Source organism: Bactrocera dorsalis, chromosome 1 (genome assembly GCF_023373825.1).
Source record: "Bactrocera dorsalis isolate Fly_Bdor chromosome 1, ASM2337382v1, whole genome shotgun sequence".
Classification (NCBI taxonomy): Eukaryota; Metazoa; Arthropoda; class Insecta; order Diptera; family Tephritidae; genus Bactrocera; species Bactrocera dorsalis.
The window spans coordinates 46,337,982-46,356,228 of record NC_064303.1 but is presented as its reverse complement, the minus strand read 5'-3'; the positions used below and the strand labels follow the sequence as shown (position 1 = coordinate 46,356,228).

At 34.4% G+C, this 18,247-nt stretch overlaps 2 protein-coding genes across 2 annotated transcripts in view; one reads left to right on the top strand and one right to left on the bottom strand.

Moving 5' to 3' along the window:
• LOC125780332 (uncharacterized) overlaps positions 1-3,726 on the bottom strand; it is a 273,793-nt gene extending 270,067 nt beyond the window's left edge. The window contains exon 1 of the mRNA XM_049462518.1: positions 3,452-3,726. The gene's annotated coding sequence lies outside the window, so the exon portion shown is untranslated. The remainder of the gene's footprint in view (positions 1-3,451) is intronic.
• On the top strand, positions 594-15,833 carry LOC125777682 (uncharacterized). The gene is made up of 4 exons (XM_049452830.1): positions 594-801; positions 14,449-14,663; positions 14,723-14,876; positions 14,934-15,833. The coding sequence occupies exons 1-4, from the start codon at positions 594-596 to the stop codon at positions 15,047-15,049; spliced, it is 693 nt and encodes a 230-aa protein (XP_049308787.1). The 3' UTR covers positions 15,050-15,833.
• Positions 15,834-18,247: the final 2,414 nt, after the last annotated feature.

Genomic DNA, 18,247 nt, shown 5'->3' with positions numbered 1-18,247 from the left:
GAGTTTTTAGGTTATGTAGTAGCTCAGAATGTTATCAAAACAGACCCAAATAAAATAAAATTAATATTAAATTATCCAATACCAAGAAGTTTGCGCGAATTAAGAGGTTTCTTAGGGCTTGCAGGATATTATCGTAAATTTGTTAAAGACTATGCAGCGATAGCTAAACCTTTGACAAAATACTTATCAGGAGAAAATGGTAGGATTTCTAAAAATAAATCAAAAAAATTTGAAATAACTTTAAATGAGGAAGGAATATCTGCATTAAATAAATTAAAGAATCATTTGCCTTCAGAAATGGAACTAACGCAACCCGATTACTCAAAAATATTTGTATTAACTACCGATGCATCTAACTTTGCAATGGGTGCGGTACTATCACAAGGAGGTAAACCAATTACCTTCATTTCAAAAACTCTTAATAAAACTGAAAGAAATTACGGAACTAATGAGAAGGAGCTTTATGCCATTGTTTGGGCAATAAAAAATCTACGAAATTATCTCTACGGTGTAATCAATTTGGAAATACATACTGATCATCAACCATTAACATTTGCTTTATCATCCCGTAACCCGAATCCAAAAATGAAAAGATGGTACGCAATTATGAAGAATTCTCTCCTAAATTTGTGTACCAACCCGGTAAAACCAATGTAGTAGCAGACGCACTTTCCCGTCTTCAGTTAAACCATTTATCAAACGAATCGGAAGATTCAGAGCACTCGGTACAGAGTAGCGAAAACAATCAAATACAGGAAACACAAAAACCATTAAATCAGTTTAAACAGCAAATTATACTAAGTAAAAATAGGTTCACGATTCATGAGTTAATCGAAACCTTTGGGAATAAAAGGCATTTAATAGAGTATGACACAGTAGAAAATTTAATGACTATTTTGAAAGAATATATTCAACCAAAGTTAGTGACAGCGATTCACTGCACTGTTGAAGACTTGCACGAAATCCAAGAGGCTTTGAAACAAACTTTTCAAAACAAATTTGTATTTACCAAACTTTTTCCAATGGATATTATTAATAGAGAAGATCAGTCCGGATTAATAGAACAAAACCATAATAGAGCTCACCGAAGCTATAATGAAAATCTTAAACAAATAGAGAAATTGTATTATTGGCCCGAAATGAGGAAAAGAATGAAAGAATACACTCGAAACTGTATGATATGCAATAAAAATAAATATGATTGCCATCCTAAGAAAATACCAATAGGTAAAGACCCAATTCCAGAGAAAGAAGGAGAACAGCTCCATTTAGACATTTTTTACGCACAGAAACTAAAATTTATCACATGTGTAGACGCTTATTCAAAATTTTTAATATTAAAACATATAGAAGACAAGTCAAATATCGAAGAAAAGGTTTTAGAATTACTTCAAACCTTCACAGATGTAAAACGAATTACTTTAGATAATGAACCAAGTTTTACCACACCAACATTTAAATCCTTAATGCAAAGGTTAAACATTGAAATTTACTTTTGTGATCCACGTCATAGCACAACTAATGGACAAGTTGAGAGAGTTCATTCAACAATAATCGAAATAGCCAGATGTATAAAAGAAGAATACAATATTGTCAGTAATTTAGAAACAGCACTTAGAGTAGCGCAACAATACAATACAACAATTCATTCAGTAACGAATTTTAAACCAAATGAAGTACTTTATAATAGGGTAAACCATGAAAACTTACCAACCACTTTAAAGCAAGCACAGGAAAAAATGCTAATGTTTCATAATAAACATAGAACAGATAAGCAATATCATCCTGGACAAATTATTTATGAAAAAATAATAGGAGAGAGAAATAAATTGCATTCTAGGTATAAGAAACAACAAGTTAAAGAAAACTTGGTTATAGGTTTTCAAAATGATCCTTTCAATTTTCACATTACTAATTGGCTTAACGACTGCTGATATCATAGATTATACCCGACAGGACTACGTACTTATCGAAAATGGAGACGTTTCCATTTATGAACAATATGGAGATATATTTCACATCACTAATTTAACAATCTTTGAAAATATAATAACAGAAGAAAAAATAAGTTTTTATAACAATATGAAATATGGAATTGATAATAATGATAATTTAGAAATTATCACTCAAGAAACAGAATCAGAAATATTATTAATTGAAACTTTATTGGGACAGTTAAAACAAAACCATGTTAGACAAAAAAGAGGAATAAATGAATTAGGTACACTTTGGAAATGAATAGCAGGAACTCCAGATCATGATAATTTCATAAAAATAAATGATAGATTAAATGATCTAACAATAAATAACAATAAACAATTTACTACAAATTCAGAAATTTTTAAAGTAGTAACAGAATTAACTGATACAATAAATAATATAAAAAGTGATAACACAGCCAGAAAAATCAAAAGAAGAAGAAATCAATACATTATACATGAACTACAAAATATAATAAATACAATAACATTTGGGAAAATAGGAATTTTAAATCCCACAATTTTACATTTCAATGAATTAAAAAACATAACATATTACCAACATGGTACAATGACTATTACAGACTTAATGGACATTTCAGAATTTATATATACTTTATATCAAATACCCTAAAATAGAATCAACATGTATATATTATGATGTGAGAGCCATAGCTAAATTAGATGGTAAGCTTATAGTTGATCAGAACATAACATATTGTAATAATAAATTTTTTAATATACAAAATTGTAAAACTGAAATTACAAAAACATATTGCAAATTAAATAAAACAAGTACATGTTTGTCAGAAATATTAAATAAAAAACAAGGAAAATGTAAAAAATTAAAAGAGAACAATGTGAAAATAGAAGAAATAAAACCAGGAGCAATATTAATTTCAGGAAAAAATATTGTAGACAACCAAACGTTAACTGGAACATATTTGATAACATTTGAAAATAATACAGTAATTAATAATCAAACTTATGAAAATATAGAAACAAAAATCTGGAATTATCTTAAAAATAACCATATCAATAATTTTGAAATTTTAGAATATATTGAAACAACTAATGAACTGTTAAAATTAGATAATATAAACATTTTAGCAGAACGGAATAAGCATATCACAGTCCATTCATATTTTTGGTATATAATATTAATCTTAATACTTTTCATAACTTACATTATTTTAAAATTCAAAAAATCTCGCGAAATTCCCAAACCAATAGAAAATGTGCAATTGCAAGAAGTCACATATAGTGCTCTTTTAGATCAAATACATAAATTAACTCAAAATAATAGTGAATCTGGGACGATTCATCTTAGGGAGGGGGGAGTTAATGACAGCCTCCACATAGCCACTTGACCATAACTGTAAACAATATTCAATCTCTACACTTTGTAGTTGTGCGGCCTCATAAATTAAAATTTTTATTTATGCTTTTGCTTATCTAAGAATTTGATATACTTTTCCGTTCACATTAGAATAAACCATTCTTATATAAACAATATTTGTAGCCCTCACAAGAAGGCATAATAAAATCAAAGCAGAACACTTAACGTTCTGCCTAAAAATGCTGAATACAATATTAATGTAAATTGACACTTCCTTTGTTTTACACTGAATTTCATTATGTAAAAACTTTAAGTAAATAATAAGAAAATGTATAAATATTAGTAACTTGTAAATAAAGATTGGATTTTGTCTCAGGCGATCGAATCGACACGACGAGTTTTATTTTCTTTGCGCGTTGGCAGATAGGAAATATATTTTTTTACAAATTCCCGCGATACGGGAATTAATTTGCATACATATGTATATTACGTCTCTTCATATTCTTCAGTATGTGAGAGAGCTGTATTTGTACACATTTTTAGCTGTTAAAAATGGAATATCAAAGAACTTATTTTTCTTCAATATTCCCTGATTGCGCATGGTATGCTGAATACAATGCTCGCGACGCGACATGGCAGCACGACAGTGAACTGAAAATGGCGTTGTGCATCCTACTACATGAACAAGACAACACAGCTCTCCATTTTGCATGTACACAATTTCGTTATGGCCATACTAATACCTTGCACTTCGGTGAAATTTTAATATTTTGTTCAAAGTGAAATTTTTTATGCAAAAAATAAGTAAATAGGTAAATTTAATTGTTTTAAATTAGCAATTGTTATTACAAATGGCAAAATAGAGCTATAATAGAGCTATTTTATGCTTTAATTTGTAAAATAACGTCAAGTTTGCAAGAGCTATGAATAATTTTACATTTTACATATTAGTGGCATCACCACTCTTCCTCATCTCTCTATCTTCCATTCTACTGTCGACTCTTCTGTCGTCCTACTGTCGGGCAAATATAGGAGTATATTGAAGTTAGCGAGAACGACAACCGTCGGCCTGCAGTCGTGTAGTCGTGCAGCTGTTAAAATAACGGTGTTCTTAAGAACGTGTGTATTTTAATATTTGACAGATGTAGTTTGTCGTCTGTCGCCAGCATTGTATTCAGCACTTGATGCTATGGCATCATATGCCGTACATATATTTATTTCTCTTCTTATTCTCTGTTTGGGTATGTGAGAGAACTGTTAAAAATGTTAACATTTCACAGCGTGAATTCTGTAGTTGTATGGTGACATTCCATCTCACAATTTTATAAAATGTTTGAGATCGAACCTGCACCTTCTCTATGTTTTATGTTCTCTGGCTCGACTAGGGTTATTTTTTTCAAGCGGGGCTAAAGACCACCGACGCAGAAAGGAGTACCACGCAAAAGTACTTCAGTCACCTCGACATGACATACGATTTATAATATTATCATAAAGTTTTACTTATTTGTGCATATTAAATATAAATCACATATTATACATGCATATATGTATGTACAAGAAATATTGTTCCCAACTCAATTATAGCTTGAAAAATGTTGGAAAATATTTTTATTATAATTAATATAGAAACAAAAATCATGCGAAAATACAAAGGAAGACAAATCGTTGAAAATTCTACATATATTGTGTTTAAGATATGGCAACGCTAGTTTTCCTCATAATTGTAAACAATCTAACCTTTTCAACGATGAGTGTGCTAAGTGATTTTTAAATTAATAAATATAGCTAAAATATAACAAAATAAAAGTGAAATATGAACTTATTTCAATGTTTTGAGTGTATATTTAAATATACAAAAATGTGAAAAAATTTAGTCAAACATTGTGAAACACTAAGTGTTATTAACAGCCCTATTCTGAAAAAACCTCTCAACTGAGTTGAGAGGAAATATTTGAGAGATTTCTTGTGAGGCATAATTTGTGAGGCTATTCTTGCTCAAACCTCATAAGAAAAAAGCTTAAAAAAGTCACCACGTGAGGTAAAAAGCTTTTTGCTGTCAAACAGCTTTTTTAATAAAAATAAGCATACAAAAATGGACACACAAATGGATAATCAGCATATGTAAGTAATTTTGCAAATTTTAAATATACATATATATATATACAATAATTTCATATATATAATAATTAAATAAGTAATAATAAAAATGTAAAAAAATAAAAAAATGAAATAAAATAAAATTAATTATTTAAACATATGTAGATGTCATTTTATTCATTCTTAGAGGAAGTAAAATGTACAGTGACAGTAAGTAACTTACATATATGTATATATGTATATATTTACTTTTACAGAGGATTGGCTCATAGAGCCATATGCAAAACACTTATATTTTTTAAAATAGTCTGGATTAAAAATTCAAAAATTAGTATTACAGCCCTATTCTCATGCCCTCACAAAAGTCACCAACCTCACTGCAGTGATGTTTCTCACTGTAGTGAGGGTTACCTTATTCTGGCGAAAATTCAAAAGCTCAAATGCTCACTATTCTCACAAATATCTGTGACGTGTGAAAGCAGCCATCATAATAGAAAACATCAGTGTTTATTTTGTTTTAAATCAATATTTTACATTTTTTAAAAAGTATTTGAGCATGGAGGAACTGTTCTTCGTATATGCAGAAGTCGAATATATCTGTTTTCTGCGTTTCCTGGCGTGTTTGTATTTTTACGGGCATGGCTCTTAGCAAAAATGCGTTGGTAATATGTAGTTATATGCTCTATATGAGACAATCCTGTGTAAAAATAAATATATGCATATATACACATATGTAAGTTACTTTCTGTCTCAGTACATTTTCCTTCCTCTAAGAATGAATAAAAAGACATCTACATATGTTTAAATAATTAATTTTATTTTATTTCATTTTTTTTATTTTTTTACATTTTTATTATTACTTATTTAATTATTATATATATCATATTTTTTTATATATATATATATATATATATATATATATATATATATATATTTAAAATTTTCAAAATTACTTACATATGCTGATTATCCATTTGTGTTTTCATTTTTGTTTGCTTATTTTTATTTAAAAAGCTTTTTGACAGCTTGACAGCAAAAAGCTTTTTACCTCACGTGGTGACTTTTTAAAGCTTTTTTCTTATGAGGTTTGAGCAAGAATAGCCTCACAAATTATGCCTCACAAGAAATCTCTCAAATATTTCCTCTCAACTCAGTTGAGAGGTTTTTTCAGAATAGGGCTGTTGTATTCTTCGTGCGGCGAAGCCATTTGTTTCGTCCTTGTAGAATGGTGAGATACTCCTCACTCCATCGCTTTCAAAATCCTTGTTGTATTTGACGTATCAATTGCTATTGCTTCAGTCGGTTGCTGGGAATATGTTTGATATCTTGTTCGGGGACAGCCAGTGGTGGAGATCCAATCAGAAAATCACAAGACGTTAACGCAAGTTTCTCCTCATGATCGTCGACAGGCTCATGGCCAGCGTATGCAGTTGACTGTACCACATGACCTGCGCACGTACGCAGCGTGTCAAATGGTGCTTAGCGGACTTTACTGCAGCCTTTGCGGCGCATTGGTTATAATGAAATGCCAATGCGTACCCGAATTTGCAAACGATCGCTGATTATTCTCACCCTGCCATGCTGCGAGATCTTCCTTCAGGAGTCGGTTGGCATCAGAGAGCTGCAACGAGCATGATTAAGTCAGAACAAACACTCGTGCCAAAAACACAATCAAATCAATTCAGTTCATCATAAACAACATTGTTGATCAATTCGAGTACCCGCCAGCGTCAACTGATTTGATGCAACATGAACAATCTGTTTTTCGGCAATCACGATCGAGTAAACAGGATGGCTGGCTTCGGTTCAAATCGTATCATGTCAGTTCATAGCGTTGCGACGATTGTTTGAATCGATGTGAAACTGCGGGTAAGCTACGAGTAAATCTACGAGTACAGCAAACAACAACAATTTTCTGCAGGATTGATTTGAATCATGTGTGGCAAAAAATGTATCAGCTTTGAAAATGTGCGCATGTTACAAATTTTCGATGTGTAAACAATGGAAATTCCATCGAGTACGTACATATATAAATATGTACATACATTTGTTGTACCATTATTACTATATAAATCCCATATAAAGGCAACTAGAAGGGCTTGTGTCGATAGGTCATCAACCACCACAACATGTACAGCCTTGGTTGGTTCGAGGACGTTTCGTTTCAATTCGTAGTGTGAAAGGTCCACAGTAATCGACACCAGATGAAATGAACGGTCTAGCGGCTCTAATCCTCTGCCCGGATAAGGAATCCAATTCCTGCTTCAGGGATTGAGAATTCTACTGGAAGATGCATTCGATATTCGACTGCAAAATGTTCCTCTTGCTCTAAACGGATTATACTGTATAGTGCGTCGTCAAATTTCTGAGCACTGATAACTGGTTGGCGAAGGTGTCGACGCTGTATTAATCAACGTAGGATAATGGCCAACGTTCCCAACAATCGGGTGACACTACTGAACCGTTCATTTAATAGAATAGCGTACCCGTTTGGACGACGAGTATAACGGATGCGACACCAGTACAATCAATTTGTTCGTATTTCGGTTTTCGGCGAGTAAAACATCTGACTCATCCTTGCTGAGAGGAACATCATTACTGTCCAAATAAATTATTTCCGCCTCCTTAGATCCATGCCACCAAAGTGGATGTACAAGTAGCTCGCCAAGTGTGATGCCTCTCCTGGCGCAATCAGATGGATTATGAGCAGAAAGAATGTGATGCCATTGCTCGGCTTTAGTGTTGCTAGATCCTTCCTCAGCCAACACAACACGATCGCTGAGTCCGACCATAGATAGTAGGGGACGTCAGCTAGTCCCAAAGAATACCGTGCGTTCTGGTATGTGTCGGCGAGAAGTAACGCTCTGTCAAGTTCCAGGCGTGGTATTGTAGCAGCCTTGAGTGGTGCCACCCTGGTACGTGCCGTCAGAAGAGTGAAACGTACTGAACCATCTGTGTACGACGTCTTCGCGTAAATCACCGATGCATATGAAACGATGTTGCAACACGTGGAGTCATTTCCATGCACCGTACGATAGGAATTTGGTTGAGCTCTGGAAGCTGTGATCGATACTTTAGCCATTCACGGCAATGGTGATGGTGAGTCCCAAGGAAGACCGGCAGACCACAGTCGTTGAATGAATATTTTCCCGGTTACGATAACAATCCAGTAGGATCAAAGAGTCGTGCCACCTCGTAAATCGACGCGAAAGAATAACTGATCCGACAGTGCGTCCCATCTTAAGCCCAAACGGAAACCTACAAAGTATGGAAGATATAGCTAGAAAGAGACGGCTCATTAGACAAACTCATCATCACCTGACTATCGGTCGAATCATTGTCATAAGCATATTGTTGTAGGGTTCGTATTGCATTATATGGACCGCATGCCATACCATATGTGATAGTCGTTATAGTTTTCTCTAAGGACTGGATCCGTAAACATACGACGCCCTAGTCTATGAAATTGCTGTAATGCCAGTATGTACGAGTCACCCAGTTCTGTTGCCTTTCGCCGTAAGGGTAACTGTACCATATAACGGCCGTCTGGGGTACGACTTAAGTGGTCTCGAAAATCTGCCAACACTAATTCTCTGGCAGATCGTTAACCACCGCTAATTTCTCCATTTGCCAGAACTTTGACACCAGTTCCTCCAACCGGTGGTCCTCTCTATCTAGCGAAGTGGTGAGTTTGAGCAATGATTCCTTTGCAGGAAAGGTCACTGCTGCTGGACGAACCATAACTCAGCCGAAGCGGGTACGCTGGGAAAAGGTTCGTCTGGTTTTCCACCGATGACTTCACCTTCTATGAGACGCTCCCACACGTCCGCGCCAATAAGACGTCGATAATTCCAGGCATACTAAACCGGTTGTCCGCCAAATCTATGCCTCTTTACTATGACCATTGTTTCATGTCAATCTTCGGAGAAGTAATGGAAGATAAAACCAAGGCGTCAATACGCATTTCAAAATTAGATGTTGTTGTTAATGCTGCCTTTCACTCGAGTATTCATGGTCGCACATACACCTTCTATCATCAAGTCACATTTTCGTCGATATAGCTGCAAACAGTTTTCTAGACGATCCGTTATAAAGCTAACCTGTCTTCCGGGATCAAATAGAACTCGTGCCACTCGCTGCACCGATGTTTCTCCAAAGGCATATGCAGGCGCTGTTGCTAAAATAGTTATCGGCTTTGGATTGGCAGCGAGAGGCTTTGCTGGCGCGGCTAGTCATACGGCTGGAGTAGTGGTAGAAGAAAACTTTGACGTCTTGTTGAACTTGTCTCAACATAGGATTGTGTTGTGCTTGTGACCACAATTTTGAGATTTACCAGACGAACACTGTCGATAAGAATGATGGGAACGTAAACAGTTGTAACATAATTTCAACCTCTTAAGGGCTTCAAATCGTTGCTCAATACTAAGACCCAACATTACAGGACACTTGGCAAGTCGATGCGCTAACCCGCAATGAGCGCACAGAGCGGCATCCATAGTAGCCACATGCGCCCTCAGTCGTCCGTGGCAAGCCATTACTGAGAACGATGGTTCAGGAGCGAGGCTAAGAGCACGTCTTTTCAGAAATTTCAATAGATCTTCTAACTGTGGTATTTCTGTAGTGGAGCACCTCATACACCAGTCACGCTTGGTTACGGCTGGAAGCTTAGCCACCACGATTGGTACAGCCAATTATAGGGATGTCCATAACACGCAATGCACGCAGCGACTGACGAACCGTATCCACAATAGTCAATAAAGCTTGTGATGACTAATGGGTAGCTGGTTTAAGGTTAAGAAAACGGCATACATGTATTTCCGTTAAGCTGCTTTTTATTCTTATAGCGGTTCTTGAGAGGCTTCCACACCTCTCGATAGCCATCTGAATATATTCCACCAATTAAAGGAACAGTAGTCGCATTGACTGACTACCGAAGTTTATCCAACTTAAAAGCTTCTGGATAGGACGAGTTATGTACCAGTGTTTCAAAGCCACCTTTGAACGCTAACCATTTGCACAACTCACTATCAAATAACGGGATTGCTAACGGGTCGAAGTTGAGGTCACGACGTTAGATTTAACTCTTGACGATGCGATGAGACGATTAAGTCTGCTCCACGCTGCAGTATACAGCTCCTCCACTGATTCTAAAAGTACATCATGTGGTCCCATCTCGGTGGACGTTACTTCTCCAACGAAATGATTATGGTTCTCTATGAAGCGTTAAAAATGTGATTCAAGCGACTTAAGCTCTTGTTGGAGGTGAAGGTTTCACCGTGAAACACATCACGGCTTTCCATTAGAGATGAGCGATATTGTGATTTTTCGATATCTGTGATTTAAGTGATTGCTATTTTTAAATCACTGTGATTTTATACTCGTATTGCTATTGCGATCGCAACTAAGTCGACGTTCAAACGTCGTTGTTGTTGTTGTGGCGGCAGTCTCTGCCAATTTGACAGTGTTTGGCCGAATAAAAGTCCGGGTACGTTCCACTTACGTAGACCCGACTGTCGTGGGAACGACGGAAACATTTTGTCGTTATTGGCGGCAAATTCTCTTATGGCTCCTGTAACTCGAGTCAAGTTTTTCCGCCTTTCTTTTCACTTCATTTTCGCAAATGTTGGAGCGGTTCGGCTACCTGACACTTAGAGCGTATTGCATAGTTCATTTGTATGTTGGTAGGATGGTTTCACACATTTCTTAGAAGGAATTACCATTAGTGTGGTTGATAATTTGTTTGTTTAGAATACCCGCTTTTAATATTTTCAAGACCAAATTAATAACGGGAGTTTCCTAATCTTTGGGAAAATATTAAAAACCCGTAATTTTTTTATTCCATAATTTTTTCTGAAATTAATTAGTTACTATTCTTGTTTTCATCACAAAAAGCTTTTAAATTTGGTTTTAACAATAAGTAAAATTAAAAGTTTTATTAAAACAAATTAAAATATTCCATAATTCCATTTTGATTATATTTCATCTACCACTTCAAACATCTGCTATACTTCACTTCTTTTACTTGATACATTTCCTGCCATTATTAAAAATTATAAGAACGTTACACTCAAAACTTCAAGACGCTATGACGAAAAATAGCATATACGATATATACAATACTCTGAAGAAAGTTGTTACTTTTCTGCTATTTGCTATTGTGATCGTTAATCAGTTTCGAACTGCTATCGTAAATCACAGGTTCGAACTGCGATCGCAAATCACAGTTTCGAACTGCGAGCGCAATTCACAGGTTCGAACTGCGATCGCAAATCACAGAGTCGAACTGTGATCGCAATTCACTGGTTCGAACTGCTATCGCAATCGCAGTTCATAGAAGCGAACTGCTATTTATAAAATGTGATCGCAGTTGCGATTTGCGATTTTTCAATCACAGTGAAAAATCACCGGTAGTGAAATATCGCTCATCACTACTTTCCATGGCACTTTCCGAGACACGTGCATGTATGCCCTTTATATCATTCACGGCCGTTGATCGCCAATTAAGTTAGGTCATGAAAACACACAACCTCAATTAGAAAAGAAATTTTAAAATATTTGTCCTCACAGGAGGCACTAAAATGTTAAATAATTTAATTTACCAGCGGGTAGAGTTCTCAAAGCTTTATTGAGGTGAGTACCATCAGCACTGAGTTACAATCAGAGAAGAGATTTGTACATACATGTTATCCGGTATTTATGGGAGTACACAGGAATTTAAAATACGGTAACTTCGAAATATTAATAAACAAAGATAATAACAAATAGAAATGTATGATAAAAGAGAAATAAGAAGCAGATTGCTTAGATAAAACTGTATTGCCAAATCAAACTTAACATTATTTGAAAATTAAGCTTAAAGCTAGCGTCAATAATCCTAAATAATTACATACCTACACGTTATTTTTAAAACATCATAACATAAAACTTCTTTTTTTATTCTTGAAAAGTTGAAAAACAGCTGTCAGTGTTGCTTGTTTTTCATTCACAATAGATTAAAATTGGCCATTTTTAATAATGTTGCCAAGGAAAATGCAGCTAACTCTCTAAAATTTTGGATATTGAATGGGAGTTAGCAACGGAGTTATCTTCACTAACTTCTGAATTAATCCGTATTAATTCAGTTAATGTCAATGCTATTACTGTTTAGTTGTGTAACCACCATATCTTTATGTTTACCTTGGTAATCACTATGTGCATATGAAGATACATATGCATAACCTGATCTGGTTAAATTGTTGTAGTAGAACAAAAATAAATAAAAAAAGAGAGTGTGCTTATGACCGCACGACTGAAGTAAAACTTCTTTCTCTCTCTTTCTCTCTATCTATATGTATATATATGAATGTGTGTGTGCAATATATACATGTATGCACATATACATATATTTATTTCCTACAAATATTTAAATTTATTTTATGTTTTCATTAGTAAATTAATACTTTTGCATAGATCTTTTATTTTTTTGCATTGTTTTATTCGTTATTTTCATTATTGGGTACATCAGTAATTACTGTGGTTGATTGTAAAACCGAGACAATACCCTGCAAGACTGAGGTAACAGATTGCACAAATACATTGAAACATTTTCAGCTGTTCACTAACACTGTTACATTTTCTGGAATTTTCAATTGAAAGGGAGAATACGTAAGTAAGATAGAGAAAAACTATCGACATTCTAAACATATTGTAATATTAACTTGCTAGAACAGGAGAGACGAATGCCCAATTTTTCAAGAAGAAGAAAACGAAAAGCGCAGTTTATTTTGGATTTTAAAGAGGTAAGTTCGTTACTTGATATTTTATTTATTATTTATAAATACATATTTATATTTTTAATTTATTTTGTATAGAGAAACTAAAAGGCTTAACAAGGAGAAAAAGGTAAGCATTGTGAATTTAATGTTGTGTGTATAATTAAAAATTTTAATATTACAGGAAACATTTGGAGGATTCAAATACATATATTGCGTACAACAAACAAATAAGAGAGTAAGTTTTAAATTATTAAAGCTAAATAGTGCATATTTATTTCAAATAGTTGCTATAGATTGTGCATTTTTGTGAAATATGTAATTTGTGCTTTATATCTACATATATATGTACATATATACATGTGTAAATGTAAAAAATTTGAAATCTAAATTGAAACGAATTGTGCGGTTACAATTATAATTGTGCCGACTTTAGAATACCGCCCCAGGATTTCGGGAATAAAATGGGTATTGTCGAATTGAGGAGGTTTTTCAGAATTAGTGAAGTGCTAGTGAACATAAAAAGCGAAATATAAGTGTAAACTTAATTTACACCAGAAAACTTCTTGATCATTTCATAAGCGTTTTTTATATGAAGTTTTTGCTTTTTTTGAGAGCTGGAAACCCACCTTTAAACGCAAATATCTCGACTATTTATATTCTTGAACTGGATAACCTCCTCTATAATTAAAAATGTTCATTTGTTCGTCCAAGATATCTGTTCGTATGCAGAATATCTAAAATTGTTTAAAATAAAAACAACATTAGTGTTTCATCATATACATACATATACGCATTTCTGCTCCTAAGCAGGATTTTAAAAATTAAATTAAAATTAAACTTTTTCAAGCTTCAAGCAAATGAGGAGTGTCTCTTCAAAAAAGGATATTTACATTTTAATTTTTTTAAACTATTTATATAGTCTTTTCTTTAGTGCTGAAATACACAACTTCTTTACTTGGATGTTGATCTCAAAAAGATATGTCGCAAGTAAAAAAGGGTTAAATTATGTGTCCTAAACAGAAATACTATTTTTCGGTAAATCAGTAAATATTTATATATAATGTTTTCTCATTTTACAAAAATTAATTAAGAAATAGATATTCTCTTTTAAAAAGACACTTCTCAACTATATTTTCCTCCTATAATATACTATTTGTAAGTATTTACAAATCAAAAATCTTTATCAAAGTAATATTTGTTGCTATATTATATTTTTTAATTAAACTTAATATTTTTAATTTTATATAATAATTATATAATATTTTTTTTTTTTTTTTAGTTTTCGACGTGGATATTCGATTCCTATCAATCAGTAAATTATTGCGCGAATGCCGCGTCATAGCAGCAAAGACGCATCATTCAATTAGCCGCATCACCGGTGATTTGGAGGACGAGCATTACCTGGAGCTCGCTTCGAAACTACCCATGTCATCGGAAGAGCACGTGCGCTTCGTGGAAGAAAAACTTTTCCAAAAGGAAAGCACGGATGCTATGGTAAATATTTTTAAATATTATGCGATTGTAATATAATTTACTGTAATTTTTTTTTACAGATGCGGCTAATATTGAAGTCGAAGGGCGCAAAAGGCAGTGTGGACGGCGTACTACGTGGTTTGTTTTCAGACGATGTAATGTACCATTACAATTTAGAGGGGCGCAAGGAGAAGAAATCCCTACTAAAACTAAAATGCGTAGGGTTAGTTTTTGGTAGGTTTTTTTATTGGTATATATTTGAATGCCTTAACTTATTACGTTTAATTTTAGATATATTTCCTGACAAGGATAAAAACAGTATATATGGGGAGCTCCGGAGATTTGTGGCCTTAAGCCACAATCGTTATAAACAGAAGAAACATAAACTAAGGGCTAAATTAATATAAGTTTTATTATTATTACTTATATATATTAGTTTTAAGTTGTAAATATTAGTTTTAAGTTGTAAATATTAGTTTTAAGTTGTAAATATTAGTTTTAAGATGTACATATTAGTTTTAAGTTGTATATATTAGTTCTAAGTTGAAGTGTCTAATTTTACGTTTAAAAATATGAATTTTTACAATTATAATTTTTATACTCAAATAACTTGTATATAATTTTTCTGCCGAATGCAATAATAATAGGCATATTATTAATTTAATTAATATCTGATTTTGATTTTATTATTAAATAAAGCAAAATAATTTAAAAAAATGACTTTTATTTAAAAGAATTTAATTTGCTAGAAGTAAAAATGGGTAACAGATAATATTGTTACTGCTTGTTCTTCCTAACATGCTTATATGTTAAAGGTAACAAACTAATAACCAAAATAATAACACTAACAGATATTCGGGTAACAAATACTTTTTGTTATCCATAACACATGGGTAAGCTAAGCGCTAACAAAATAATTTGTTACCCGTAACATGCTGTGAAGAGATTTGCTAACAAATGTGTGTATTCTGTAAGAACAAGGCAGCATGCGATATTTGCCATTGGTTAGAGCGAGATAACCATTGAACATTAAATAGCTATGTGTTACTTTTTTCCCACTCTCTGAACAAAAGTAACAAATATTTTAACGAATGCAAAAGTGAACAATAACAACTCGTTTACACGTTTGCTAACAACTACCCGTCTTGCAGGGTAGGCTTATGATACGAGAAATACGATACATATATTTTAGAATTAAAATTTGACAGAAATCTAGAAAAAACTGCATCGATTGTTGTTCCATGTCTTGTAGTTGGCTCATTACGGTCATTATTTATTTGTAATTCTAATTTATCTCGTAGAAAGTTTATCAAGAGTTGTCCATTTTCGGATGCGAAATTGATATTGAAATCTCCTGCTAAGATTAGTGGCAACGTATGATAGTTTTCTCCTAGTTCTTCAGAACCTACTCGACCATAAATCATAAGTCTTCTGTATATAAACTTTATGATATTATTAACTGTGTTATTGGGCGACATGTAAACAACTACCATTATGATGTTTGTTCCATCGTCCAAAACATGGGAAAAATTAGGAAAAATTATTTTAATTTTATTTCTCTTTATTTTTATTTAAATAAAGTAATATTTCAAATAAATTATATTTATTTCCACTATTACAAAGTGAAGATGTGCAAAATGAACTTCATTTCTTCAAAGAAAATTGATGACCTTCATGAAATGTGCATATTCGCATTATTTCGTTATCATTTCCATATTTGTACCAATAGAATTTCTATGGCATATACATACATACATATGTATATTATTTCTTTGGCACATTTGTCTGTATGTTACGAAAACAAATGCGAGCCACATACATATGTACATACATTCATAATAACAAGTATCGCACGCATCTTTCGCATCTCCGTTGTCACGGACAATCAATGGCCCGGAACACATAGAGCGGGGCAGGCTGCAAGCGACATCTGTCAAATATTAAAATACACACGTTCTTATGGACACAGTTATGTAGTTGTGCAGCTGCCTAAATAACTGTGTCCTTAAGAATGTGTGTATTTCAATATCAGATTCAGATGGCGCTTGCAGTTTTTTTTTTTTTTTTTTTTTTTTTTTTTACGAGGAGGAAGCATCGAAAGCCTGGACCCCAAGTCAGTGTGGAACTTTAATCCAAACTAAACCTCCTACTGTCCTGTACCGGTCCCCCCGGTACCACCGTCAAGTATTACGTCGGGAGGATGGTTGAGTGACACTCATGCGTACGTGATGGTCAAAATGCAGTCAGTTACAAGTTGCATTTACTTGGCCCCACCTCTGTTGGTCTAATAACCCCCCTTGTACAGTGTTCGTCGCCCACCCTTCCCGTCACGTCAATGTTAGTGTGTTTGGGTCGTGGTTGTTCGTTATATTTAACACCTCTCTTCTCCGCCGCTGTTCGCTAGCACGTTGGGATTTCATAACCCTTGCTGCCACTTCGCTAGCCGCTTTCCATTTCTCTGCTGATTCGACCATTTGGTTTACCAAGTTATCAGGAGTTGGCTCCACACCGAACGCATTTTTTAAGTGCTGCCTCTCATGACTATATTTCGGGCAATAGAAAAATGAGTGTTCTACGTTTTCGACGGTATCGCCTCCGCAATGATCGCATGTGTCGTTATCTTCATGTCCGAATCGTTTTAGGTATGCTTTGAAGCAGCCATGTCCTGTGAGAATTTGAGTTAGGTGGAAATCTACCTCACCGTGTGGTCTATTTAGCCATGGTTCGACATTGGGGATCAGTCGGAATGTCCACCGCCCGTTTCCGCTTTCCTCCCAGCGTTTTTGCCATTGATCTACTGTCTCTGCTCTTGCTATTTCTTTTAATGTATTGTGCGGTAACCTGTCATTTGTACAGCATTGAATCTCCTTGGCCAGGAGGCCTAAAGGGTGTAAGCCTGCAATAACTAGAGCAGCATCTTCCGATACTGTGCGGAACGCAGAACATACTCTTAGCGCGCAAATGGCATATATCGAAAAGAGGCCACGGCGATATGATTTTACTTCTAGCGCTTTTCCCCATACCTGGACGCCGTACAGCGCTACTGACTTTAGTACACCAGCTAATAGTCGTCTTCTATTTTGCTTTGGCCCACGGGTATTGAGCATTAACCGGGTCAAGGCTCTGCACACTTTTGTAGCTTTTTCCCCTGTGTACGCTAAGTGTTCCTTAAAGGACATCCTTGCATCAAGCATGATTCCCAAGTATTTAATTGCCGGTTTTGTCGTAATGCTTACACCCTTTATATTGAACGTGGCAACTTCACGGACTTTTCTGCCAGTAATGAGTACCGCTTCAGTCTTGCTCTCCGCTAGGTTCAGTCCGTTAGTTTCGAGCCAATCGCTTATTAATTCTATTGTTCTGTTGGTTATCGAAACTATATCTTGTACATGTTTTGCTATAACCACAACAGCGATATCGTCTGCGAACCCAATAATATGCACGTTTTTGGGTACTTTTAGTCGCAGTACTCCATCGTACATGACGTTCCATAGTAGCGGCCCAAGAACAGATCCTTGGGGTACTCCACCAGAGACTTTATATTTTTTAGAGCCTTCACTTGTGATGTAGCTCAAAGTTCTATCCTCGAAATAGCTTGCTATTAT